Source organism: Montipora capricornis, chromosome 10, assembly GCF_036669925.1.
Source record: "Montipora capricornis isolate CH-2021 chromosome 10, ASM3666992v2, whole genome shotgun sequence".
NCBI lineage: Eukaryota > Metazoa > Cnidaria > Anthozoa > Scleractinia > Acroporidae > Montipora > Montipora capricornis.
In genome coordinates this window covers 67,115,603-67,143,102 of record NC_090892.1, presented here as the reverse complement: position 1 = coordinate 67,143,102, position 27,500 = coordinate 67,115,603, and the positions used below count along the sequence as shown (strand labels likewise).

General features: G+C 39.9%; 4 protein-coding genes across 8 annotated transcripts in view; 3 read left to right on the top strand and 1 right to left on the bottom strand.

Annotated features, from left to right (window-relative positions):
* Window positions 1-27,500, top strand: part of LOC138019844 (uncharacterized) — a 290,417-nt gene that overhangs the window by 153,969 nt on the left and 108,948 nt on the right. The window lies entirely within an intron of this gene.
* LOC138019846 (uncharacterized) overlaps window positions 1-27,500 on the top strand; it is a 142,476-nt gene that overhangs the window by 61,885 nt on the left and 53,091 nt on the right. The window lies entirely within an intron of this gene.
* LOC138019014 (protein SPMIP7-like) lies at window positions 18,827-23,420 on the top strand. Its single transcript, XM_068865681.1, has 5 exons — window positions 18,827-18,979; window positions 19,225-19,442; window positions 20,482-20,586; window positions 21,901-22,014; window positions 23,082-23,420. The coding sequence occupies exons 1-5, from the start codon at window positions 18,827-18,829 to the stop codon at window positions 23,269-23,271; spliced, it is 780 nt and encodes a 259-aa protein (XP_068721782.1). The 3' UTR covers window positions 23,272-23,420.
* Window positions 24,943-27,500, bottom strand: part of LOC138021350 (leucine-rich repeat-containing protein 69-like) — a 10,384-nt gene continuing 7,826 nt past the window's right edge. The window contains exon 10 of the mRNA XM_068868201.1: window positions 24,943-25,831. Within this exon, the coding sequence (XP_068724302.1) occupies window positions 25,712-25,831 (120 nt within the window). The 3' untranslated portion in view covers window positions 24,943-25,711. The remainder of the gene's footprint in view (window positions 25,832-27,500) is intronic.

Below are 27,500 nucleotides of genomic sequence, written 5' to 3'. Positions count from 1 at the left end.
ATGAAAAGCGTTCGTTAATACCGTGAGGATTAAGGGTGCCGATTTGGAAGATGAATTTTTGTTCCAGATTCTTGTGGCTTTCCGTCATACCTAGATGTAGGGAAAGGCCGCAGATAGCCATGTGTTTTTTGGAGTGGTTAGGGAGATTAAAATGGCGAGCGACTGGCTTAGATGCATCCTTGTCATTCTTCTCAACATCGCGAAAGTGTTCGCGGAATCGGTCACCTAGTCGTCTACCTCTATCAATTTATAACCTCCGTCAATTCTTTTCATCCGGATCTTAAATATATCTGGGAAATTTCGGAAACTTCATTGGCTTTCCTAGATGTCAAAGTCTCTATTAGTGGCAACGTGTTATGTACCAGTGTGCACTACAAACCTACAGATTCTCACAGTTATTTGTTGTATTCATCGTCAAATCCATCACATGTCAAGAACTCCATTCCTTATTCTCAATTTCTTATACTTCGACGTCTATGTAGTGATGACTCCGATCATTTTCCAGCAAATCAGAGGAGATGTGCCAGTTCTTCGAAAAACGTGGCTATCCTGTCTCTGTGGTCAAAGCGGGCCATCATCGCGCCCAACAATTTGATCGACAGTCATCACTACAAACGTCACAAAAAGATAAGAATGACAGAATCCCATTCACCCTCACTTTCCATCCTCATAATCGCGCAGTCAAAAGTATCATTCTTAATAATTTTAAATTACTCCAAAATGATCCCGAGACTGGTAGAATCTTTTTGCAACCTCCGCTTATTTCATTCAAACGCGACAAAAACGTAGGCAACTTTTCAGTTAGAAGCGTGCTCAAAACTAACGAGCAACCCGGCACTTTCAAATGCGCGCGCTCACGATGCAAAACTTGTCTTTTCATTGTTAACACAAGCAAGATATCGGGACCTAAGCGATCTGTTAAGATCACCGATCGTTTCACACGTACCTCCGCAAATGTCAATTTACTGCATAACCTGTACGTTATGCAATAAATTATACATTGGCGAGACAGGTAGACGACTAGATGACCGATTCCGCGAACACCTTCGCGATGTTGAGAAGAATGACAAGGATGTATCTAAGCCAGTCGCTCGCCATTTTAATCTCCCTAACCACTCCAAAAAACACATGGCTATCTGCGGCCTTTCCCCACATCTAGGTACGACGGAAAGCCGCAAGAATCTGGAACAAAAATTCATCTTCCAAATCGGCACCCTTAATCCTCACGGTATTAACGAACGCTTTTCATTTAACTAATATATTCCTATTTTTCACGTTGCCATGTTACCACCAATAGCGTAGTTCCTACTCTACTATAAAAACTACACGTAACCCATAATTCCTCGATTCGCTCTGACGAAGGGCTAACGCTCGAAACGTCAGCTTTTAGAATCTCTGTACGGTGGCCAATTTACATTATCAACTCCGTTGATAAAGCCAAATTTTTGTAAGCTGTTTCATTATATGGGCGTAACTCCGTCGCAAACAATCGCAAGCACCTTCCGGAGAGCTTCATCACAAACAGTTCGCGTAAATGGGAACACCTCAGTTTACGTTCATCCCTGACCAATCGCCGATAATCGCCGCTGATCGCAAACAAGAAGCCAGAGATAGAAAAATTTCTATCGTTTCGTCTTGTTCGCGACGAGTGGCAATAAAACGAACGGGTTGCTGTTTGAAACTATTAAAACGAAAATCTTATATGAAGGCAAGTCTGTCCTTCGAATTTCCTTTATATCTAATTTAAGGTATTATTTTCCCCCATTCCGCTGCTTTTTTGCTTCATGCGTAGAAGGGTGCTTTCAGTTTCAATCGCAAATAGCTCTAATCAAAGGAACAGCCTTTCCACAGACTTCCAAACGAGCAGTTTTAATTAGTTTAATTATGTACGGTTTATTTCTTAATTTACTTTATTCCGCATTTTCCATACTCCAGTGCATTGCAAGTTTTGGCAACGGTTGTGTGAGAATTGGCTTCAAGGCAAAGCAAACTTTGCTTTGTGAGAACATACGGGAAGCCGTACACTCCAGCATAGACTGCCAGACTGGCAAGTGCAAATTTAGATTTGGCTACTGAAATCAGACCTGATACTAGCCACTAGGCTAGTGAGCTAAAAAGTTAGTCTCGAGCCCTGGAAACCTGTTCCTAAAAATAAGTTTACTCGGGAAAGGGTTGACCCACGGAATTGGTGGAGATAGAAGCTCCTCTTGATGAGATCCTGAGTTAGTTGAGTTTACACTCAGTGTATACTTTTTGATCCTACTTCTCACTCTTATTCCCCAATACACTGACACAGTTTACAAAACGACCGACCCAAATCGGTTTCCATATAAGGTCCTATGATATATGAGATGAGACTGAATGTGTAAATAAGGGCGCAATAAAAGAAATTAAAGTTTAACAATTAAGAATTATTCACCTCAGTGGAGGAAAATTAAAGGTGGATACAATGTCCTTCCCGGCAACCGAAGTGAAACGGAAAGGCAAATTCAATATTGTGAATATTCGGGGCCGATGGCACGCGTGAACATTAGCGCTCAAAACGCCACCGCACGCTGGGGGAACTTGCACTAACTCTGGTGAAACTTTGCTAAACTGATAGCTCTAGTGTGCGGTGGGCTTTAGAGATCCGTCATGCAGAAAAAATTACTTTGACCAGCTTTACTCTTAAAATACGAGTACTAATTAGCAGTGGCACGGCTAATCTGATCATAACGCCCGCGCTCTTAATTGTTAAAATGTGCAAACATCTAGCACATATTATAACAAATGGCCACTCGTGCAAGCCAAATCTTCCTTTGGCCACTTTTGAAAATACCATAATTCTCACAGTTTGTCCTTCCAAATTTTGCATAAGCATTGGAAACAATGCTTATGCAAAATTTGGAAGAATAAGCAAAGAATATTATGGTATCTTCGAAAATGGCCCACTGAAGAACTCGTTTAAAACTAGGATGATCTTTGAAAATGCTATTCAAAGACCTAGTATTGGAGTTGGCTCCTGGTAACTGTTTTGGGTTCTTGGTGTGAATGAATAAAAAATGATAACTTTTTTAATTCCAAACGCACCCTTGATTACACAGCAACACGCTGCTTTAAACTATTCCATAAAACAAACGACCTACCCTCACATTGGCATTTGGCGATAATAATATTTGTTCGATAACAAATATTGGTATCGAATTAGTACATAGTTACGCGAATAGTGCTTTCCGCGCATTCTGATTGGCTGACTCGGAAGTGAATAATTTTGTGCACGAGTGAACATTTCGTCTGAGTGTGTGCGCATGCAAAGCTATCAGCTTTACGATATGAGGCAAATACGCATATGTACTACAAATATTTTCAAATCAAAACTGCTAGTCGCCGCTAGTAGGGTAATTGGCTCCTGGCCTAGGTGATAACTCTGGTGTGCGGCGGGTATCAGTGTTCCGTCTATTAAGATTTCCTTTTTTAACACCATTCTCAATCCCATGGGAAATAGTTTCTCATGCACGGCTTGTGATTAGTTCGGAAGGTCTGGTTTTTCCAGCTTTCGTATTATTACTGTAATTTTAGGAAGTATTAGCCTTGACCAGTTTGAGTTATTCGTTGTAACATATTACAGTCAATTGAAAGTCCTTTTTAGCAAGAATTATTATTGTTATTATTATTATTATTATTATTGTTATTGTTATTGTTATTGTTAATATCATCATCATAATTATTATTATTATTATTATTATTATTATTATAGCAGTGTAAACTTATGTGTGCTAAACTATAGCTAAGACATAGTAGGGCGCTTTTGCGTAACCTAAGGGCCAACGGGAAATAAGAAAATTAAAATAAAAAACTAATTGTAGAAACTAATACATTAAAATGTCTTCTAACTAGATCTTGGAAAAAAAACCCTTCAGATCTATTTGTCTGAGATATCACATTAAAACACTCAGTAAATGCTCTACTAGTGTCTTATCTTATGTCATTATTTTGAAGTGGCGGGCAATGACTTCTTTACTCTTACTTCCCACTAAAATTAACTATGAGAGGGAAATGAGAAGTGCTATTTTCTATTGTAAACCGTGTGAGCCTCAGCCCTACTAATGAAATGGGCCCACAGAAGCACAGAGAAAAGTGGGTGGGGATTGAACATTTCACCCTGGTCAGAGTTTTTCTCTGTCCTTGTGTGGGCCCATTTCCATTGGTGAGCTAACGCTCACCTGGTTTACATGGGTAGAAAATAGCACTTCACATTTCCCTCTGATAGTTAACTCTGTTGAAATATAGTGCTGCACGGCTAACGTTTGCAAAAACGTAACCTTTCCTTCCCAATAAAACCCTAACAGTTCTCGCGAGTCCTCTGGAGTATCCTCCCAGTACAAGTAGGATGATGTTGTGCTGGTCTATGCGGTATCCTTTGAACTGTTGTCTTAGTTCCAGCCGCAATGGGGCATACTTCTCTGTCTTATCCTGGTCTTTCGTAGCTGATATAGATTCGTGGTGTAATCACATTTGTTGAATAGGACTTCTACTTACTGAGCCAGTCAAAACACCCGTTACTCAGCTCGGGGTCACTCCATCTCGAGGCAATCGGCTTCCCTTGCCAACTCTGACTTAGCACGTCCTCCTTCAGCTTTTCTTGCTGAGCTCGCTTCAACTGCTGTTTGGTCTTTGAACCTGGGATCTCATCTCCATCCTCAGTACAGCATGCAGGGTTAGGGTGCACCAAATTTAGCTTTATTCCAAGTTCTTGCCCATTCTTAAAAGCCTCCTTGACAATAGAACAATGTCCTAGCTTTACTGAGCGGTCTTCAAACTGGCGCACCAGCACCATGATTGGATCCTCGTTCTTGAACACCTTTGATCTTAATTGCCTTGTACACTCGGCTTTGACGGATCGTAGACCTCGTCCCTTGCAAGATGACATGCAGCGGGTGCCTTCCTCCTTGCTCTACGACGATCTTGCGCATCTCACAAAGTCAGCAAAGTAAGAAGCTTTCGAGGACTGGCTAATTACAACAGCACATTCATTCCCCGTTTCGCTACCATCAAAGATCATTCCAAACCCTGCACCGCATCGAACGTTGCATGATCCACCTAAAACCCTTCAATGTGACTGAATGGCCCTCTTTTCTTTCCTGTTTGATAAATCACGACAAAGCAGCAAACCATCATTGGTCCGTAATCCACGAATGGAAGTGATTTTTCGTTTACGCTGATGTTAGTGGGGGAGTGTATCACTACAAGAGAAGTTGAGGACACATCTGCACTGGATGAAGAGTTGAAAGCTCTGAAAAAGGCACTCAAAACTGGTCGATTAGAGGAATGCAAGGCTTACGCACCAGCTGAAGGTAAACTAGGTGGGAAAGTAGTCCAAAGATGTACCCGCACTGTACTACCAAGCAAGCTACGATCTCAAGCAATTGCCTTGATCCATGAGGGAGGGACACTTGGGAATTGTCAGGACAAATCAAAATCAGAGAAGCAAAATATGGTTGTCCTGTATGGATAAGGCAGCGGAGAAATTTCTGCAAATCCTGCTATAAGTTTTCAGTTGGTTGCGTGTCCAAATCCACCAAAAGCCATTGAAGCCAAGAGCATTGCCAGAATGCCATTGTTAAGACCTGGTAATAGATCTTTTAGGACCACTCCGAAACTGGACACTCGATTATGGTCACTTGTTGACTTCTACAGCTGTCATTATGAGTATCTGGTCATGACATCAACCACCAGTGAGGAGCGGTTTACTTACAAATAATAGCAGCAGTTTCACTAGCAACCTTTGTGGCTTCCTTCCTACATTGACGTTGACATTTCACAACGGAGGTCTTTAAACTTTTTGTGGACGAATTCCAGCTTACATTAATTTTATTGTAAAGCAGAGATTTCGCGTGTTCCAGGAATTTCAGTTCACTCATTTTCTTTCATAGATATTTTATTCTCAATGCAGACTTTCTCGAAGCTTTTTTGTTTCTATTTTAAAGTAGCCGGGGGAAATCCCCTGCCCCGGCCCTTAATGACAGCCCCGTTGCAAGGGGCACAATTCCATTCTGCTTACAGTATTTCCTGGCATTCATTTGAGCTGAATAGAGGTTTCATTGTGTCACTTCAATGTTAAGGGAAGACCATGGTGGCTAAAATTATCTTCACTTTCTCACTGGTGGTTGATGCCATGATCACGTACTCATAATAACAGCTGTACTAGTTAACAATGGCCATAAATGAAGTGTCCAGTTGGGAGTGGTTTATTTACAAATAACAGCAGCAGTTTCACTAGCAACCTTTGTGGCTTCCTTACGGTGTTGACAAAAGAATCCACCTTATATGAAGGGGTTCCTCTCCACTAACTAACACATTCACTAATTAGCAGGACGTTTGTGGGGAATATCGTGTGTGTGGATGGTGAGTTGAGGGAAAATCATCGACAAAAGTTAGGGTACTCTGTAAGATGAGGGGAAGAAATTCACAAAGCAAACTCTCAACCCCACAATAAGGTTAACAAATGAAACAAACTCTGTGTGAAATTAAAAACCTTAATTTCAGAAACAGCCAGACAGTGCATGTACGATAAACTTAATCAAGGGAGGAGAGATGAAACAAATACTTGATCATGGAAATTATTCGCTCTTAAAAATAGGAATAACAAATGTGAAAAATCTTTACACTAAAATCTTCGTTCTTAAAAAATATATGAAAAAAAAACTAAAGAAATCCCATGGAATATGAAACACAGGTTCCACGAGCAAATCCAAACTATCCCAAAGGTAAAGATAAGCTGACTGCGACACCATTAGGCTCGTAAATGGCTGCGAATCTTCAGGGGTAGAGCGCAACCGAGCAAGGGGGTTTCTAGTCCAGCGCTGGACCTCTACCCGAGCCCCTCGTGCCGAGTCAAGAAAGGAAAAAGAGAAGAACAACAAGCCGCAACTCTGGACAAAAACCAGCACTAAAAACCATGGACAGACTAACACGACCTAAGCTTCCAAGTCGATTAACCAAAAATGGAAAGTAACTCTTACCAAAAACACAACTCATCATGTGTATCATGGAAGTTCTGAAGCAAAATTATAGTTTAAAATAAAGAAAAAAAGGATACCTGGTTACTTACATGGAAGAAAAAGCTGGCAAAAATTTCCCCTTGCTCCAAAATTTTGCGAAGTATCCTGTAAACGTCAGCCTTGCTTGCGACAAAAGAATTCAAATACGCCCAAAAACTGTACACATGGCCTGGGTACGAGATGTGAGAAGGAGTAGATCTGGGAACCAGTATAACAAAACATGGATCGTGGAATGCCCAAAGCAATTTAAAATACTAGTACGAACGAGGAAGCTAAAGAAGGGGCAATGACCCAGAAAAAATGGAAGCATAAGTGAGATTGTGTAGCTTCTGATCCAGGGTGTATTGCGGCAGTAAAATCATTCGTTCTTTTGGATGGAGCCAGGAAAAATGCCGTCAAGCATGTACAAAATCATTCGTTCCTTGGATGAATCCTGGAAAAAAATCCGATCAGGTGTACAGATTAATTAATCGTTCTTTTGGATAGAATCGTGGGGAAAAAAAAAAAACCTATCAGGTGTCAAACCACCTGTTCTCTGGGTGGATCCAGAAAAAAATCCCCTAAATTTTAAAGCTAAAAAACTGAAAAATGACATCGCTCTACGTAATAATCCATAAAAAAACATAAATAAATTCAGAACCTATGGAATCAAAGTAATAATAATGATAATAAACCATCAAAGCTGCCTCTGAGTTAGTATTAAGTTAGTGAGTTAAAAAATAAAATCCAAATTGTATCTGTGTGCATAGTAATGTGAAGTGTGAACACCAAGGCCAACAAAGTGTTCTACTAGCACCAAGGATGTATCCCTGCTGGTAGATACAATATAGGTTGGTTGTTTAATCGTAATACATAAAGCAACAGTTAACCTAGCAACCTTTGTGGCTTTCTTAATTGGTGTTGATAGAAGAATCCTCCTTACAAGAAGGGGTTTCTCTCCACTAACTAAAACATTCACTAATTAGCAGGTAGTTGAGGGGAATATTGTGTGTGTGAATGGTGAGTTGAGGAAAAATCATAGACAAAAGTTAGGGTTAGTCTGTAAAATGAGGGGGAGAAATTTACAAAGCAAACTCTCAACCAAAATAAGGTTAACAAATGAAACAAACTCTGTGTGAAATTAAAAACTTTAATCTCAGAAACAGCCAGATAGTACATGTACGCAAAACTAAATCACGTAGGAGGGATTAATAAATATTTGACCATGAAAATTATTCGGTCTTAAAATGGGAATAATAAAGATGAAACATCTTCACACCAAAATCTTCGTTCTTAAAAAATATACGGAAAAAACTAAAGAAATCCCATGGAATATGAAACACAGGTTCCACGAGGCAAATCCAAAAATCCCAAGGATAAAGACAAGCTGACTGCGACACCATTAGGTTCGTAAATGGCTGCGAATCTTCAGGGGTAGAGCGCAACCGAGCAAGGGGGTTTCTAGTCCAGCGCCGGACCTCTCTAACCAACCCCTCGTGCCAAGTCAAGAAAGGAAAAAAGAGAGGAACAACAAGTCGCAACCCTACTGGAGAAAAACCATCACCAAAACCATGGACCAGTTTTGGTTTCTGAAATTAAGGTTTTTAATTTCACACAGAGTTTGCTTCATTACTTACCTTATTGTGGGGCTGAGAGTTTGCTTTGTGAATTTTCTCCCCCTCTGGCTCATTTTACAAACTAACCCTACTTTTGTTTATGATTTTTCCTTAAACTCACCATCCACACACACAATATTCCCCACAAACTACTTGCTAATTAGTACCATGGTGGCTAAAATTATCTTCTACATTGTCAATTACTTTTCTCACTGGTGGTTGATGTCATGATCACCGAGTGTCCAGTTGGGAGTGGTTTATTTACAAATAATAGCAGCAGTTTCCACTAGCAACTTTTGTGGCTTCCGTAATGGTGTTGACAAAAGATTCCGCCTTACAAGAAGAGGTTCCTCTCCACTAACCAGAACATTCACTAATTAGCAAGTAGTTTGTGGGGAATATTGTGTGTGTGGATGGTGACTTAAGGAAAAATCATAGACAAAAGTTAGGGTTAGTTAGTAAAATGAGCCAGGGGAGAGAAATTCACAAAGCAGGTTCAGCCCCAGTAATTAAGTAAACAAACTCTGTGTGAAATTAAAAACCTTAATTTCAGAAACCAAAACTTGTCCATGGTTTTGGTGATGATTTTTCTCCAGGGTTGCGACTTGTTGTTCTCTCTTTTTTTCCTTTCTTGACTTGGCACGAGGGGGTTGGTTAGAGGTCCGGCGCTGAACTAGAAACCCCCTTGCTCGGTTTGCACTCTACCCCTGAAGATTCGCAGCCATTTACGAGCCTAATGGTCTCGCAGTCAGCTTGTCTTTATCCTTGGGATTTTTGGATTTGCCTCGTGGAACCTGTGTTTCATATTCCATGGGATTTCTTTAGTTTTTTCCATATATTTTTTTAAGAACGAAGATTTTAGTGTAAAGATTTTCATCTTTATTTATTCCCATTTTTAAGAACGAATAATTTTCATGGTCAAATATTTATTAATCCCTCCTACGTGATTTAGTTTTTCGTACATGTACTATCTGGCTGTTTCTGAGATTAAAGTTTTTAATTTCACACAGAGTTTGTTTCATTTGTTAACCTTTTTTGTGGTTGAGAGTTTGCTTTGTAATTTCTCCCCCTCATTTTACAGACTAACCCTAACTTTTGTCTATGATTTTTCCTCAACTCACCATTCACACACACAATATTCCCCCAAAACTACCTGCTAATTAGTGAATGTTTTAAGTAGTAGAGAGAGAACCCCTTCTTGTAAGGAGGATTCTTCTATCAACACCAATTAAGAAAGCCACAAAGGTTACTAGTTAACTGCTGCTTTATGTATTATATTAAACAAAAAACCTATATTGTATGTATCTACCAGCAGGGATACATCCTTGGTGCTAGTAGAACACTTTGTTGGCCTTGGTGTTCACACTTCACTATTACTATGCACACAGATACAATTTGGATTTTATTTTTTTAACTCACTAACTTAATACTAACTCAGAGGCAGCTTTGATGGTTTATTTATCATTATTATTACTTTGATTCCATAGGTTCTGAATTTATTTATGTTTTTTATGGGATTACGTAGAGCGATGTCATTTTTCAGTTTTTTAGCTTTAAAATTTAGGGGATTTTTTTCTGGATCCCCAGAGAACAGGTGGTTTTGACACCTGATAGGTTTTTTTTTTTTCCCCCACGATCTATCCAAAAGAACGATTAATCTGTACACCTGATCGGATTTTTTTTTTTTCCAGGATTCATCCAAGGAACGAATGATTTGTACATACTTGACGAGATTTTTTCCTGGCTCCATCCAAAAGAACGAATGATTTTACTGCCGCAATACACCCTGGATCAGAAGCTACACAATCTCACTTATGCTTCCATTTTTTTCTGGGTCATTGCCCCTTTTTTAGCTTCCTCATTTCGTACTAGTATTTTAAATTGCTTTGGGCATTCCACGATCCATGTTTTGTTATACTGGTTCCCAGATCTACTCTTCTCACATCTCGTACCCAGGCCATGTGTACAGTTTGGGTCGTATTTGAATTCTTTTGTCGCAAGCAAGGCTGACGTTTACAGGATACTTAGCAAAATTTTGGAGTGAAGGGAAATTTTTGCCAGCTTTTTTTCTTCCATGTAAGTAACCAGATATTTTTTTTTTCTTTATTTTAAACTATAATTTTGCTTCAGAACTTCCATGATACACATGATGAGTTGTGTTTTTGGTAAGAGTTACTTTCCATTTTTGGTTAATCGACTTGGAAGCTTTTGGTCGTGTTGGTTTGTCTGTCCAGGTTTTTAGTCTTAGGTTTTGTCCAGAGTTGTTGCGGCTTGTTGTTCTTCTCTTTTTCCTTTCTTGACTCGGCACGAGGGGTCGGGTAGAGGTCCAGCGCTGGACTAGAAACCCCCTTGCTCGGTTGCGCTCTACCCCTGAAGATTCGCAGCCATTTACGAGCCTAATGGTGTCACAGTCAGCTTTACCTTTACCCTTGGGATTTTGGATTTAACTCGTCGAACCTGTGTTTCATATTCCATGGGATTTCTTTTTTTTTTTTTCATATATTTTTAAAGAACGAAGATTTTAGTGTAAAGATTTTTCATTTTATTATTCCTATTTTTAAGAACGAATAATTTCCATGGTCAAGTATTTGTTATCTCTCCTCCTTGATTAAGTTTTATCGTACATGCACTATCTGGCTGTTTCTGAAATTAAGGTTTTTAATTTCACACAGAGTTTGTTTCATTTGTTAACCTTATTGTGGGGTTGAGAGTTTGCTTTGTGAATTTCTCCCCCGTGGAGAGGAACCCCTTCATGTAAGGCGGATTCTTTTGTCAACACCATTAAGGAAGCCACAAAGGTTGCGAGTGAAACTGCTGCTATTATTTGTAAATAAACCGCTCCTCACTGGTGGTTGATGCCATGACCAGATACTCATATTATGACAGCTGTAGTCAGTCACAATGACCATAATTTAGTGTAGAAGATAATTGGGAGTGGTCCCAAAAGATGTACAACCAGGTCTTGCCAATGGCCAGGAATTCTGGCAATGCTCTTGGCTTCAATGGCTGGCGGGCCGGGACAAGCAACCAGCTGACACTTAAAGCAGGATTTGCAGAATTGTTCCGCTGCCTTATCCATACAAGGCCACCATGAACTTACTTCTCTGGAACACGCGAAATCTCTGCTTTACATAAAATTAATCATGGAGCTGGCAAATTCGTCCACAAAAGTTTAAAGCCCTCCGTTGTGAAATGTCAACGTCAATGTAGGAAGGAAGCCACAGTTGCTAGTGAAACTGCTGCTTGGACTAGTTGCCCAATTACACACTGGTGTTTGCCTGCAGCTGCTGCGTAAGCCTTGCATTCCTCTAATCGACCAGTTTTGAGTGCCTTTCTCAGAGCTTTCAACTCTTCATCCACTCCAGATGTTTCCTCAACTTCTCTTCAATAGTGATACACTCCCCCACTAACACTGAAAACGATAAAATTTGCACTTTTGTTCGTGGATTAGGACTAAAGGGGGCTGTTTTCCAGTTTTGCGTGACTTTTGTTTTGTGTGGCATTCTTTCCCGCAGCATGTGAGGCAATTGCTATGCACAACAGAATTAGTCAACGGTACATCTTTGGGTTTCTTTACCTAGTTTACCTTCAGCTGGTGCGTAAGTGCATTCCTCTAATCGACCAGTTTTGAGTGCTTCTCAGAGCTTTCAACTCTCTCATCCAGTGCAGATGTGTCCTCAACTTCTCTTGTAGGGCCGTACGTGTGGCCCTGATGGCTGCAAATCGATACTCTTCTGTTCCATGATGATGGTTTGCTGCTTTGTCGTCATTTATCAAAACAGGAAAGAGGGCCATTCAGTCACATCACATGAAGGGTTGTAGGTGGATCATGCAACGTTCGATGCGGGTGCAGGGTTTGGAACGGCTCTTTGATGGTAGCGAAACGGGGAATGAATGTGCTGCTGTAATTAGCCCAGTCCTCGAAAGCTTCTTACTTTGCTGACTCTTACAGGCTCCCTTCTTTCATGCAGAGCAATACCTCTTTCCTCTCTCGGGCCGACTCCTTTCTCAGACAGGATGATGCCCATAAGCACTGTAAACTAAACGGGCATTTGTCAACATTTTAAGGCAAGCCATGCTTCCTCAGGCGTTCCATGGTCTTGCGCAGAGTCGTGTAAATATCTCATGTTGAGCAATTATATCCCATGTTGGTGGAGGTCACTTGCTGAACTTACGCCAAACATTAAAAAAACTGTGTATGTGTATGGCCTTTTTGTGTTACGAGAGTGGTGATCTGGCGTGACCCTTGAGTGCTGAAGTTCCAGCTAAATGTATTTACACTAGCTTGCTAAAAACTTTTGTACCATTCATGTTGTGCAGCAACTCATCTACAGTTGATATTGGGTATGGACCCACTTGCTCGCCTCATGTCGACGCACAAATGAATGTCATCATCCGCCTTTGGAATGTTTACTGTTTGGGTGACCCATGGCGCGAGCCCATTGACTTCTTCTATGATGTCACAGTCCAATAGATCCTGAACTCACGCCGAACTTTTTGAATACGCTCTCCAAAGTGGATATTTTTTGAATCCGCTATGAATCCAGAACCTTGTGGACGCTAAATCTGGAACCGTTGGTTTTTTAGGTTTCCATGGATGGCTGTAGCGCTAACAAGATCGCCTGGACGCTGAATTTTTTCCTTGCGTAACGTGAAATCAATTGCCTCAAGATGGCTGCCGATGGCAATATTATTATTTCTTTATGGCGCATGCTTTGTTACCTCTGTTTCCTTGAGGAGTCCTGAGTACTAGCGTGAATCCGGATACGCTTCGGATGCGTGTACGGGCAAATTCGATTTGAATACGCTACGTTTGGATGGGATATTTTTGTTTTATTTTTTTTCGTTTCTTCTTCTTTCTTTTTTTAGTTTAAGGATTTTCCATTACTGTAAACCTCTCAAATGCGAAAATGAAGTTGTTGTTGTTAAATTCGGAAAGAAAAAGTTGCGGATTCAAAAAATATCCGGATGAGTGTGGACGAGGCCTAAGAAAGGCCGACGATGACAATGGCTATGAGAACGCAACATAACAATAGGTTCAATGAGCAAAATCAATAGTTTTGCACGCGCTGCACGTGCGTTTTTCATTTTGATACATTTCTTTGCCGTTCTTGTCTTGACAACGACGTGAAATGATCAAACTTGAGGTCTTGTGGAGGACGAGAGCACCTGATGATGAATTTTCAATTTTTCCCCAAACACTAGCAACGCATTCATGACAAGTTTAGTTCAGGGATGTTTATGTGCACCTTTCACGCCAAACGACTTGCAATACTCACGAAATTATTACAATAATGCTAAATGATGTTTTTAGATAGCGTTCTCGAAGCCTTACTCGTCTCCCTATTTCAAAGTGGGTGCCATACAATTTGATAAATAAGGGTATTCTAAGGCTTTAGTTTTGTTTATTTCGTGTTTCCATTGCAAAAAAAGGGAAGTATGCATCAGTTTAAACCTCTTTTCTTTTGCCACAAGCTTTCTAGTACTTAGAAGGTAGCGGAAGTTGCGAAGAATAGTTCTACAGAGTTGAAGGTGAAAATCATTCTTCAAATCTAGTGAAAAGTCATGGACGTGGTTTTTTCAATAAAAATTATGAATAAACCTTGATGGTGGAAGAGAATGTTATAAGAATACATAAATTTACCCAGTTCTTGTAATCTAATATCCGAAAATTTGATAGTTCTATTTCTTTGAAGATTGGGTCTCAGTGATTGATTTCGGAACTATTTTGACTGTACGCTTGCAAAGAGACAAAAAGACATGACAAATTCCATAATGGACAGCAGTAAGCTTGACGGTGCGATGGTTCTGTAGGGAGGATAAGGGACAAAGGAAACTGTGCCTGCCTGCATCTTTCTGAAAGACTCAAGTCAGCTAGTTATTATGCTATAAAAAAACTCTGTGCAAGGTGGGGAGGTGGATTCTTCATTCTTTGAATAGAGAAAGGAAAGGAAAAGGAGACTTTATTTAAGGATCTAGTCTTTTAGTGCTGGAGCACTAATAGGGACCACTGGAAACTGAAATCAACAAATTATATTAATTAATTAAGCCCTTGATGCCTGAAGTGGCAAAAACCGGCAGGACGATTTTACACTCGTCAGTGGTGAAACCCTAGGAGTCAATGGGTTAATCACGCCTTGAAAATATCCCCATTAATGCAAATCAAATGTTGGTTTTTTCTTTCTCTGGAGTACCCGTAGAAAACCCTTTAGGATCAGAGTAAGGAACCACTAAGCCCTGCACCGCCAAAACGATGAATTTTCTTAAGAGGGTGCCATCTTAAAGGCCCGACCGTCAACCTGCACATGGCTGTTTTGGACCGTTTCTTTTTGTGGTAGGGAAATTCGGCATTGGGGCTTATCACAGCGATCTGCTTGTATGAATTTCAAGCTTTTGGCTGATTTTTCATATATAAAAATTGTTTCCACTGCATGCAGTGCCTGTCTGGGTGAAAGTGGGCCTTTAGGGAGTGTAGATGAGTCCGTTCTTTTTGTTTACTCAAGTGAAACATTGTGGTTTTTTCTGAGATAAAAAGCACCCGCCAAAAATTCCCTACCGATTTATTTCATTCTCTGCCTTTCGGCCTTTTAAAATCGGAATTTTCACTTCCAGAGGGTACAAAACAGAGCTAATAAGGAGGCTGAGGATAGCAGAAACTGTGGCATCAAAACGGAATGAAATTTTTGAAGGGTCAGGAGTTTTTCCTTTTTTCTTCTTAGATTGAGAAGTTGCTGAAGACTGCTTGCTGAGATGCGGTGTATTTGGTTGCAATAATGCAAGCACAAAGAACGAATAATTCTACTCATTAATAAATTACCAACTGCGTTTCAGTGTTTGAACGTCACTGGGGGCCTGCTATTCCCAGTCCTCACGTTGACCCAGAGCGCGGTTTTGTACCCCCCTCTGTCACCTTGTGGAAGTTGAAAATTCCGAATTTTTGTTAAAAGGCTGACAAAAGGCCAATGAAATAGAAAGTTAGGCATTTGAAGTTTTTTGGTTGTTTGTTATCTAAGAAGACCGTGGATGATGAATGAGATAAAGCTTGAGGTAAAATAAGAAAAAACTGCCATCATATGTACTTTCAAAAGGTTTAAAGAAGAATCAATATTGTCTCAGTGGCTAAAGCGGTATAATATAATAATAATATTCCTGTTTGCCCGCTCATTAGGTACTTCACATGCTTCCTTGGGAAGAGGAATGGTACAACAGCAAAATGTAGTGATTGCGGCAGATGGCAAAAGCTTGATTCGATATCTTGACAAATTAATGCGCTATTTAAATTCAGCTCCCAAGTTCACTTGTTGGTTCCGCAAGTATCAAAGAAGTTTTAAAAAAAATATGCACAAACCTCTACTTCCATTGAAATTGATTCCGGGACAATATTAGTTTTTTGATAACTCTGAATAAAGGATTTTCCTCTCATCTTCTGTTTGCCATGATCTCTGTTAGCGGTATGGTCAGGGATTTTATTACTTTTGGGGGGGGACGTTATTTTTAAAAGTACAACCACACTTTTGAATTAAGGAACACCGTAGCATGTTTGATGTTTCAAACAGTCAGCATCAGACATAGTGAGTATAACGAGTAAAATGTTATAAGATGCATCCGTCCCCCAACATAAATACTCGGTCGTACAGCACCGCATCATGGATCGCGGCAAAGAATAGTCCCAACCCCGAAGGGAGGAAGAGGCTGCACGAGAAACTAAGAGAGTGGCATGAAAGCCCTTTACCGCCTAATAATTACCAACCTGCCAATATTCATCTATAATAATGGTCGCCAAACTGAAAACTATGACAGAACCAAGAAGTGACGTGATTGGACTGACCCCCGGGCCGAAAGGAGAAGCGCGGTAATGGTTGTTTTGCCTGTCTTGCCAAAGGATTCTGCGAGGGTTCTTCGAGGTTTCAACATCAAAGTGAGTCGTCTTCATAAACACTATTCGGACAATTCACTCAGACACTACTTAAAACCCAAAAGACAAGATCGACGAGGGAGGCCTCCAGAGGAATCGTGTATTATAGAAAAAAACAACAGGAGATTATCACACAAAAAAGAAAACGGACACGGTGTCAGACGAGGAAGATATGAATTTTATGTTCGAGTGGCAGCAAGAAATCAATATCTCACGATTGTGAGCGAAGCGGCACGAGTGTGTGAGATATTGTTCTTGCCACGAGAGAACATAAAATTCATAATCTTCGAGCCAACGTGTACTGTATCATTTTTTATTTATTTTGACAACCTAAAATTTGGAATATTTTCCCCCACCTTTTTTTGCCAACCCTCCGCACTCCGCGGCAGCTGCAGCCAGTGGGTTGTGTCAGCGCACGTTTGGAGTTTATTCGCCTGAATAAAGAATTAATCTCTCACACATATGATAACAGTAGTCACGGAGCCTCGCCACTATTGAACCCATTGTGTAAACAACACATGATGTACCAACTGATCAACAGGCGCTGCCTCTTAATGAAAAAAGGCGGGGAAAAAAAGGCGGGAATCGTGACGTCATTGAACGATACGACACTCACAAAGGTGACATACGGAAAATACGCCACTCGGGTCCCGGATGAGTGGCGTATGGAATCTACGAGTGGTTTAATTCCCAGTAAAACACGCTCCTCCACATGATAAAAGATCAAATGCAAAGATTGTGATTGTGTTTACATCGGTCAGACATCGCGCGCGCTAAAAACACGCGTCAAAGAGCACACAAAGGCCATAGAAACATTAGATGGAAACTCTTTGTTGGCCAAACACCACATGTGCTACTATCACCAAACAGACTTGATGAACGTCGAAATTGTTGACAGGTCATCGGCATGGCGACAAAGACTTATTCTTGAGGCTTGGCATTCCTTGCGAGACACGAACGCTATAAAGGAACATATAGCACTTCCAAACGTTTACAATAACATTAAAGAATTGTAGTAATATTTTAGAATGCTCTGGAGACCTTTGTTTTTATTGTCTATTTTATTTTGAAATATTCGTTGAGGTGCGATTTAATATTTATACGCATCGTGTACCATCAGGACGCCGTTAGATTTTTGCATTTTTTTATCCCTGCTGAGGAAGGCAACAGCAGTTGCCGAAACGTCCAACACAATATTTTAGCCGGTGTCAACTTTTTTTTTATTATTATTTTTAACATGCCTGGCTACACACCAAACATTTTAAACTACAATTATAGTTCTTTATAGCCTAAATGTTCGTTACAAGCATGTAAATTCAAACTAACCAACAATATTATAGAAAACACAACTGACATAACGGTAAATAAAAGTTTGAAAGTGTAATGCTAAACTGACATGATCAACTCTTTGTTAATTCGGGTTTCGACTGCTCAAGATGAAAATCCTTGATTTTCCTTGATTTTAGAGAGATAGCATTTATCAATAACTTTGAAACAAGAGACAACAATTTTCCTGACAATTCTTATAGTAATTGCGATGCCCGAAAAAGCCCTCTGGCCAATCGATCGCAGAGTTGCGGATCTTTAGGTCCCAGGACAAACTCAGTGAAACACTCCATTCTCCATTTTCACAAATCCCATAATACACTCCTTTTACCCTTTCCCCCCCCCCCCCCACCCCCCCCCAAATTTGCATTGACATTGTTTTCGATTTCTCTTGGGACATCTTCATCTCCCAGGAGAAATTGCAAACAAGGTTTAATTAAAAATGTGAACTAGAACTAGAGCCAAAGCGCGCATAAAGTCGGTTGGGTTTATATGCATGCGATAGAGGTTATTCTGCGAAGACTTACATGAAAGACGCGAAACGAAAGACCCCTCACCACGGATTCCCCAAATTCCCTCTCTCTGTGTGAAAACCTCAGGTGGTTCTTCCGTAAAAATATTGCAGTCCATCCCAGGGGTTTTGGGGAAGAAGGGAACATGGCTAATTTTACATCGGGGAACAATGGCAAGAAACAAGGCCCCCCCGGCATCCCCCCCCCCCCCCCCCCCCCCCCCCACCTTGCCTGGAAGGGACGCCATTCTGCTGAAGCGTGCGAAAGAAAAGTTACGTGTGCAACAAGCGGGTTTTGAAATGATTGGTGTTGTCGTAAAAACACCGCGCGCGCTAGTTGTTTCCACACAGTTTTCAATTACATCTGTTACGTGATAATTTTCGAGCAAAAATCTTTCCTTTCAATCTACCCATTGGACCACACCGACCTCATTCGCAAATGAATCGTCCTCCTGCTCTGGGATTGGGCAGCATAAGAGGCTTGAAAGAAACTAAAGATATTGAACCTTCTCAACAAAATGAAGGAGTTCTTCCTCAAATAAAACGGAGAACTGAGAAAAAGAAGGAATCGTTTTCTTCAAAGAAAAATGGGGTAAGCAACAACGAAACAAAACGTAACTGTCACCAAGCGATCTGGACTATGCCGTTCAAGGACGGACGAGCGTTAATCCTTGTGAAAACAAATCCACTCGGGTTTATGCGTTAGTCAACTCCTAGCAGTCCCGAGAAACACCTGTAAGGAATTTTAAGCGCTAGGATTTTCCCTGTCACCTGCCTTGTTCGTATTTCATTGAATTTAATTTTTGTTATTTCTTTCATCGTTGTGATTTTTAACAGTCTCTTGAGACAGCCACAGTTGAGGAAGAACTGCTCATTTCACCAACTCATGAAAAGGATGCGGACATGGTCAGATACCGAGCAGTCACAAATGAACCTGAACCGGAAATATGGCAAAAGGTAGCGTGTGTCTGGGACCAATGCCAAACAAGACCCAATCAATTTCATCAGTACGAGTCTGACCGACAATTTCCGGCCATTTCGACCTCCATTCCTAGGTAGGATTTCAATTATTAAAGAGGGTTTAAAATGATTAGGTGCTCGGAAGCCCATTCCATACTATACTGTCCCGAAATTGGAGAAAAAAAAGTTCTTTTAAAAATTTCTTCTCATATACATTGAATATTTAGAGTTTTAAATGTCTTCAATTTTATTTTTTAACATGCGTAACAACGTGCAGACCCATTAATTAAATAGAAAAATATTCTGGGTTGTGATATGATTTGATTGTTACAGCTCGAAATGTAATCAAATTGATAGGAAAATAACACCATGAACTCAACAGGTCTAAGTGATTATGAATTCGGTGTGGGTAATTATGAATTCGGTGTGAGTGATTATGAATTCGGTGTGAGTGATTCGAATTCGATGTTTATCACTTATCATTTTATCATTTATTTAAATAATTTAAATTTGACAAATTAGAAAAATACACATATATTCAACCCGCATGTAGCAACGCTAATCGGGGCGGGTTGTATAACTTATAATAAAATTCAGCAAAATATATTATCGTTAAAATCAGGCAAGTAAATAAATAAATAGAATAAATAGGTATACAGATATATTCACAAATAGCTACGATTTACATGAGAAGAGCAAGAACCTATAATAAGACATAGAACATAAGGAATAAATAATAATAGCGACTAGAGTACAGTTTGATTAATGATAATTAGTAATTTTAAACATTAACGTAGAGACATCAACATAATCATCCTCATTACCAAGTACCGCAAGTAAAAATTTATGAATCTTATTTTTGAAAGGTTTTTTCCCAAGTTTACGCAGGTCAGGCTTCAGGCAATTCCACAACTTATCTCCGAAAATGGAAAACGAATTAAGTTGAATTCTCAGTCTTGATTTATTAACATACAAATTACCAGCATCAGAAAATCTAATGTGAGTGATTTGAATTTGGTGTGAGTGATTTGAATACGGTATGAGTTATTTATATTCGGTGTGCACTTCTGAGCCACCGTATAGACGGTAGTGAGTTACGCCTTCACATTTATGAAGTTTTTCTCTTCTGATTAGATTCAGGAACGAGGAGGATGACGAATCAGAAAAAAAGAGCAAACGACTGGAGGAACCAGCGAAGATAGTAATTCCGACAATGACAGAAGGGACACAAATAAGATTGTATGTTCTTTCTCTTTAATTATCATTACTGTAACTTATTCCGAAAATATAGGAGGTTTTCACGTGACGTCATCGGCCCCATGTTGGTGGACGAAAGCAAAAGATCTCTCATTGGCTCCTTGTTTTGTTCGTCCACCAGAAGTCGTACATTTCTCTATTGTTATTGGTGTCTTTAGAGGTTGGTTGAAAACGTCCTATAGCCTACGCAGCTGGCGGTATTGTTGGGGCGAGAGGCAAATTAACAAACGGCGAAGACGCACGGAGAATGGGGAGAGGCGTTGTGAAATATTTCACAGCACTCCTCCCCATTCTCCGCGCCAACAATACTGCCAGCTACGTAGGCTAATAGGGACTTTAAGATCTACGACGACGACGGTCGGCGAAAAGGTCACCTTAAAATAACCTGGCTCTATCATAAGTCTTTCGCGATTGTTCAGTCTCGTTCACGTTCTACAATATGGCGAAGTATCCTAAAAATAAAATGGTACGAGCTGTTTTAGCCTGCGTGGGAGTCATGCGAGGGCATGGGGCGAGAGCAAAAATCTGAAATACCAAGTGAGCTTTCGCGCGAAAACATGATATCTTCACACGTGAAAAGATCGCTGTTGCTATGGTTACATTGGAAAATCGCGCCTTTACTAGAAAGGGGCACAAAACGATTATCCCCAAAATATAAAACTACTTTTAAATGCCTCATCGATGATAAAAGAGCAATCGAACGCACTTAATACTTATAGCGCACAATCTACATGTATATATGATCATATGCGCGTAAAATTAATATAATAAAATAATAAATATAATATATACAATATCAACATAATTGTCTATACAAATGTTACAGTGCGACACGCCTTACCGTGGCCACCCGACAAACTTTGACATTTGACAACTACGTGTAAGTACGTCAACTCAAACAACCCATTCAACGGTGTTCAACTTACAACCGTGCAAACTTTGCAAGGAGGGGTGGCTGTCAATCAAATTTTCACACCCTGATTGGCGTATTAGTTTTAAAAAACTTTGTTAGGTGGCCACGTTAAGGCGCGTCGCACTGTAAAAGGACTGATACAATCAGCAACTATAAAATATAATGTACAAGGAAATAATTGATGTTAAAATAAACAGATAAATCAAGTTAATGTTTATGTGCAATTTAAACCGGCAAAGCAATAATCAAGTCCTTGATTATCGCTGGTTTTATCAAGTTTTTGTTGTCGTAAATATATTTTAAGTTTTACAAGTATTGCGTGCTGTAGTCTCCAGGATTTTGATGTATCTACTAATTCGAAATGTCTTAATCTCTCATATCAGCACCAGGCCGACTCCTGGCTACGGAGGGTATGTTTCACGATATCCAGTGGAGCCCAGAGCTCCTCAGGGATCGTGGGATGAGGTGTTTGTAAACTTCTCCAAGCTAACTTACAGGTAAATTATAATCATTGTTTGTTAGTGTTCCACAAGTTTGGGTCCTGCTATCTGTAATATCATTCTTCCTTAACGGAGTGTATTCAGTAATGGTTGATTTATCCATTAGATATACATGTCAAACTTGCAGCCAAAAACTCGATTGCGCGAAGATTAAGAAAAAAGAAAAAAAGACTTTTTCACACGTATACACATATAGTAAAATGTTGTTATCTCCTGCTGACATAACAAATTAAAAACCTTTCTAAGATCTGTTTTTCAAATGGATGTGACAAACGCTCTCGACGACCTTGGCGAATGCAGTCAGGGGAGGCTACTAAGCTGGGAGCACGGAGGCAGTGCTTTGGTGTTGTAAATATTTCTTCTATTTTTTTTTTGTATTTTATTAATTTTTAATTGACTTGAATTTACTTACAAAAATACGATTAAATTCAATTAAAGGCTGACTTAAAATTACTTACAAAAATACAATCAAATACAAATTGAAATACAATATAAAGGCTGTGCATAACGAGTAAACTACGTGGGTTTTTCTTAAGTATATTATGTACTAGTAACAATAATCTAGAGTAGAAATTTGTATGGATAGGAAAAATAACTAGAGTGAAGAAAATTACACTAACTTTATAGTGGAGGACTTCACCCTTACTGCTTTTTACGCAGTTTACATCAATAGACCCTATTCGTATTCCCAGTATTGGACTGGAACTAGCTTGCAATGGAGGCTAATGCGGGGGAATATATTAAAAAGTATTTGCATTTGAAAAGATTTCCCCGCATTAGCCTCCATTGCAAGCTAGTTCCAGTCCAATACTGAGAATACGAATATGGTCTATTAGGGAAACGAATCATGCCTCCGCCTAGAACAAGGCCATCCCACAATACCGGGTACCTAGTTCCCTAATATTTTGGAACCGTGAGCGGTAGCATGGGCTATAAACAAATACTATTTAATGGTCCTTATCCGAGAAGACTTGAAAATCTCAATATTCACAGATGGCACTTTCTCCTCAGTTATTTAAGGCCTCAACTCTTTGAACGCTTAATCTCTCTATTTTCTCTTGCAGGGCCTATCCACCGTACGAATATACTGCTAAGGAGTTTTCTCACAAGGGTCCCCTGAGTAGGCTTGTCACCACCAGCCATCCCTCCAACCCATTTAACAAAGTAGACCAATGGAATTCGCGGCCTAAAAAATTGTGGAGAAGACGCAATCATTTGAAATTTGTAATACAACAGTCATCTATCAAAACATAATTACGTAACAGTTTACTCCAAAATAAGTTCTTTTTTTCCTTGATAGCGTTAGTTTCGTTATTTGAATCATTGTTTGCTAGAAAATTTGTTCATTTTACATTGACTGGCACCGTGTTGAAAAGAAGACACTCTGTCAAACAAAGATTAATAGCTTATATTAATAGAAGAAAATCGCTTTCATGTTTTGTAAAGAAAATGAGAAACATAAGGGGTGCTGTATGTAATAACGGTGTTGTTTTACAGCATTCACAACCAAAAAAAATGAGCTGCATTGTATAGTTCTAGCCATCAGAATGCTCCTAGACAACTGCCAATAAAGAAATGAACTCAGTTGGGAATGACATTGTCATTCTATGATTAACAAGCTTTTTACATTATTGTTCCGCTATAAGGCAACAAAGCGGCGTGTGTGCTCTCATTCTATTGCAAAGGAAAGTCTGGTTTTATCTAAGCAAATAAAACTCGATCTTTTTTTCACAGTTGCGACTGTATAAACACCACAGATCCAAGAAAAATTGGTTTTACTGAAGCAGAGTGTTTATTGCAGTGATTTTCTTCTCTGTCGCGCGATCTCTTGTTGCATGTAAGTTTCCATGAAAGATACTTCAAACGGCACCGAACAAGTTTTGGAAAAACTTCTATTTTCTCAACCGTTCCACCCAAAATGATCTGTTTCTTCCAACTCTCTATCGTGCGTTTACATCAAGTAAAGACAATTGAAAGTGCTATTGAAGCTTTCAAGATCGCGTATGTTGCCAGCATTAGAATGAACAACTTGCTTGTGATGATAACGGTGTTGAAAAAAACCCATTTACACAATCCATCCAACGTGTTGCTCACTAATCTGGCAACAACCGATTTGGAGTGGGCAGTTTTGTTCCCACCTACTTGGTCGCACCGCTCCGCTTGCAAGTACAAAAATGGCACCAGTTTTAAGTGTGGTTTCATTGATAACTCTTCGATTGACTATCAGCACTGGTGCTTTGCAACCGATACCGCACTGTAGTTCCCGTAAATTGTGGTGTTCCTGTGGATCTTCAGCGGCATCTCGTCCATTCGTCTATCTGTCCACTCGAAAAGCTTTATTTATTACATGATACTTTTACTTGCAACTTAATTGTCTGACGGGGACGACCTTCGCTTACGCGAAGCTTTTGCACCTGGTTAAGTGACATCGATGCAGGGTTGAAACGAACGTTCAACTTGCAAACCTCGCCTAACACTCCACTCAGGCTTCCTTGCGCGCTCAATATTCCCAAGCTTCACTGGCCAACCAACTGAACGCCAAGTATGGTTCATCCTCTTGCTCTACCTGCTGTTTTTGATGATTATTTTTTACGCACCATAACTCGATCTTAGTATTATGACGGCCGTAGTGAAACGACGCCATAACCAGTTCGAGGCAGCATTCAATATCGCACTCACAATCCGTTAGCTAATCCTGTGTTCTATTGTTTGAAGATGAGAAGCGTTCGCAAGGCCATATGGTAACTGTTCGCATAATAGGAGAATCTTCGTTTACATTTTTCCTCATTAACATAGGGCTATCGTTTCTAATCAGTCAGCCGAGAAAAAAGTACTGAATATTGAAAATGCACTTCGAAAGCTATCTCTGAAAATTTGAACAACATATGCCAGACAATCTCTGAGCAATGATGCGTTAAAAATTCGGTGATGATCTCATACTTTCTATATGACATAGAAAGTATGGGATCATCAATACCTTTGTCACCCAAGAATTCACAAGTTTTTGATGGCTAATATTTAGCTAAAAGACTTTAAGTTGGAGATTTAACTACGTTTAACAAATTCTGTCACCTTTTGAAGTCAAATAGCATGCTGCCTTCCGTGCGCAAACTCGAGAGTGTGTTAATGAAACAAAATGATGACACAATGACATTTCAAAATCCCGACGATTTCTCAGAAAAACGAAGATTTCCCTTGAAAGTCAGTTTCCATTTGTCGGTGATTTGCTTCCAGAATTTGCGAGAACGCCTTTCAAGAGAGAAGCGCTGATGCAAGATAGACAGACGAAAAAACAAAATAACCATAAATCTCCTTCCAGCCCAGTTGTTTATCTCCTCTGGGCTTGTCACGGCCCATTTGTGACGATATTCATATCCTGCCGGATTATCAATGGACAACCCTGTCTGATGAATTTCATTTAGAAGACCTCCAAGGTTTTCCCTTCAATTGGGCTGCCTTTAGAACCATCCAACGACTAACAAATGACCATGCTCGGGAAGAAACCTATCGAAACACGACGGGCTGTTGAAAAAGTGTAACACCATAAAAGAGTCAACCTTCAACTAAAGCTCTCCTCCATCAAAATTTTACCACACACAGCGGGGCGATGAATTCTACCGAGCATCTTTAAAATGATCTGGCAGTTGCAGTTCACTGAAGCAGATAAACTCTTGACGCTACTAACGTAAGATCTTCACGTGTCTCCAACGTAAGCGATGCCAAAATAGTCGTGTCCTTCGGTATTGAAACATTTGTACGAGCATAGAAGGCCGCGAACAGGAATGATCCCTGGCCTTGTCTTTGTGCGGAGAACCTGAAATTATGAAGCGTAAACTGGTAAGACTAAAGCAGTTTATAACACTCAACTAATTATTTTGGTCAATCAACCATAAAAAATACAGCCTCGGATAGCTGACAGTTTTGTCCAAGCGAGAAAAGGAGCAGCGAAGATTGGGGAATCATTCCCCCGCCCTAATCCTCTCGCGGCTTCGCCGCTCGGACAAAACCCGCCAGCTACGCAGGCGACAGACTAGCTAAGAATAAGAGGCGAAGTTTAAAAATACTTTTTAAACATTCTAAAGCACTCAAAATTCAATTAAAATCCTTCCCTAAAAAATTGACTCAAGAACACGTTTTAAATTCGGCTTTCAAGAGAGGAATCGTGTTAAACATTAGGAAACTCAATACACGTTTGCGGTTGTCCATCAGAAGTTTGTTGAATAGCAAATAAAGAGACCACGTGGGGCCTTAAAACTACCGTCTTCAGTTTACAATGTATTCCAAGCTCTCAATGATCTACGTCATCCTCAAAGACTACAAAAACATTCCACAGTACAATATTATAAGTAAAATAGGAGTCTCCAAAAGAGACTGAACGATCTAGACCAACTCATTTCTAGCGGTAGCGGTGCCGACAGCCATCGAGCAAACCGCTTAGAAGCTGAACATAACCAGTTGAAACAGGAACTTTGTCTCATCTATGAAAACAGAGGAAAGGGCTCAATTGTTCGCTCTAAAACAAGATGGATTGAGCAGGGTGAGAAACCGACTAAATATTTCTTCAACCTAGAGAAACGAAATTACAATCATAAAACAATAAAGGAGTTGAAGCATCCGGAGGGTAAGTCAGTGACCAAAGAAAAAGAAATACTTGGGAAAATTGAGATATTTTATAAAGAGCTCTATACTTCTACCACTAGCTTTGAAAATGCGCAATTCATAAGTTTTACTGAAAACTTAGAATTACCTAGACTCGAAGATTCGGTGAGTAGCAAGTTAGAAGGAGATATCACTCTCAAGGAGTGTAAAGACATTTTATCCTCATTCAACAGAGGTAAATCACCAGGCGAGGATGGATTTACTTGGGAATTTTACAACTGCTTTTTTGATTTATTGGGTAAGGATCTGGTTGACAGTTTCAACGCTTCGTACAGAGTGGGTGAAATGGCACCCTCTCAACGGAGAGGCGCAATTACACTTATACCCAAAGAGGACTCCGACCTCTCCTCACTTGCTAATTGGCGCCCAATAACGCTATTAAACGTAGACTACAAAATTGCATCAAAAGCTATTACCAAGAGACCGGAGAAAGTCTTCACCCTACTAATTAACCCTGACCAAACAGGTTTCATAAAAGGTAGATACATCGGTCAAAACATCAGGCTAATTAATGACATTCTTGAACGAAAAAAGCTCCGCAACATTCCAGGTATACTTTTACAGCTGGTTTTTCGAAAGGCTTTCGACACAATTGAATGGAAATTTATACAAAGAACCATTGAGCATCTTAATTTTGGTGAAAGCATTCAACGCTGGATTTCCGTATTTTATGTTAACACAGAGAAAGCAGTACTAAACAATGGTTTGTGCACAAATTATTTTCGCTTGTCAAGAGGAGTGAGACAAGGCTGTCCTCTGTCTCCGTGTCTATTCATCTTGGCCGCGGAATTACTAGCGTGCAAAATCAGGCAAGATAAAGAAAT

Bases quoted from the DNA above. Each gene is read 5' to 3' on its own strand.
- LOC138019014 (XM_068865681.1), top strand. From the start codon at position 18,827: ATGAATCGTCCTCCTGCTCTGGGATTGGGCAGCATAAGAGGCTTGAAA. The intron at 18,980-19,224 runs GTAAGCAACAAC...GATTTTTAACAG, and splicing joins TTTCTTCAAAGAAAAATGGG to TCTCTTGAGACAGCCACAGT. The intron at 22,015-23,081 runs GTAAATTATAAT...TTTCTCTTGCAG, and splicing joins TTCTCCAAGCTAACTTACAG to GGCCTATCCACCGTACGAAT.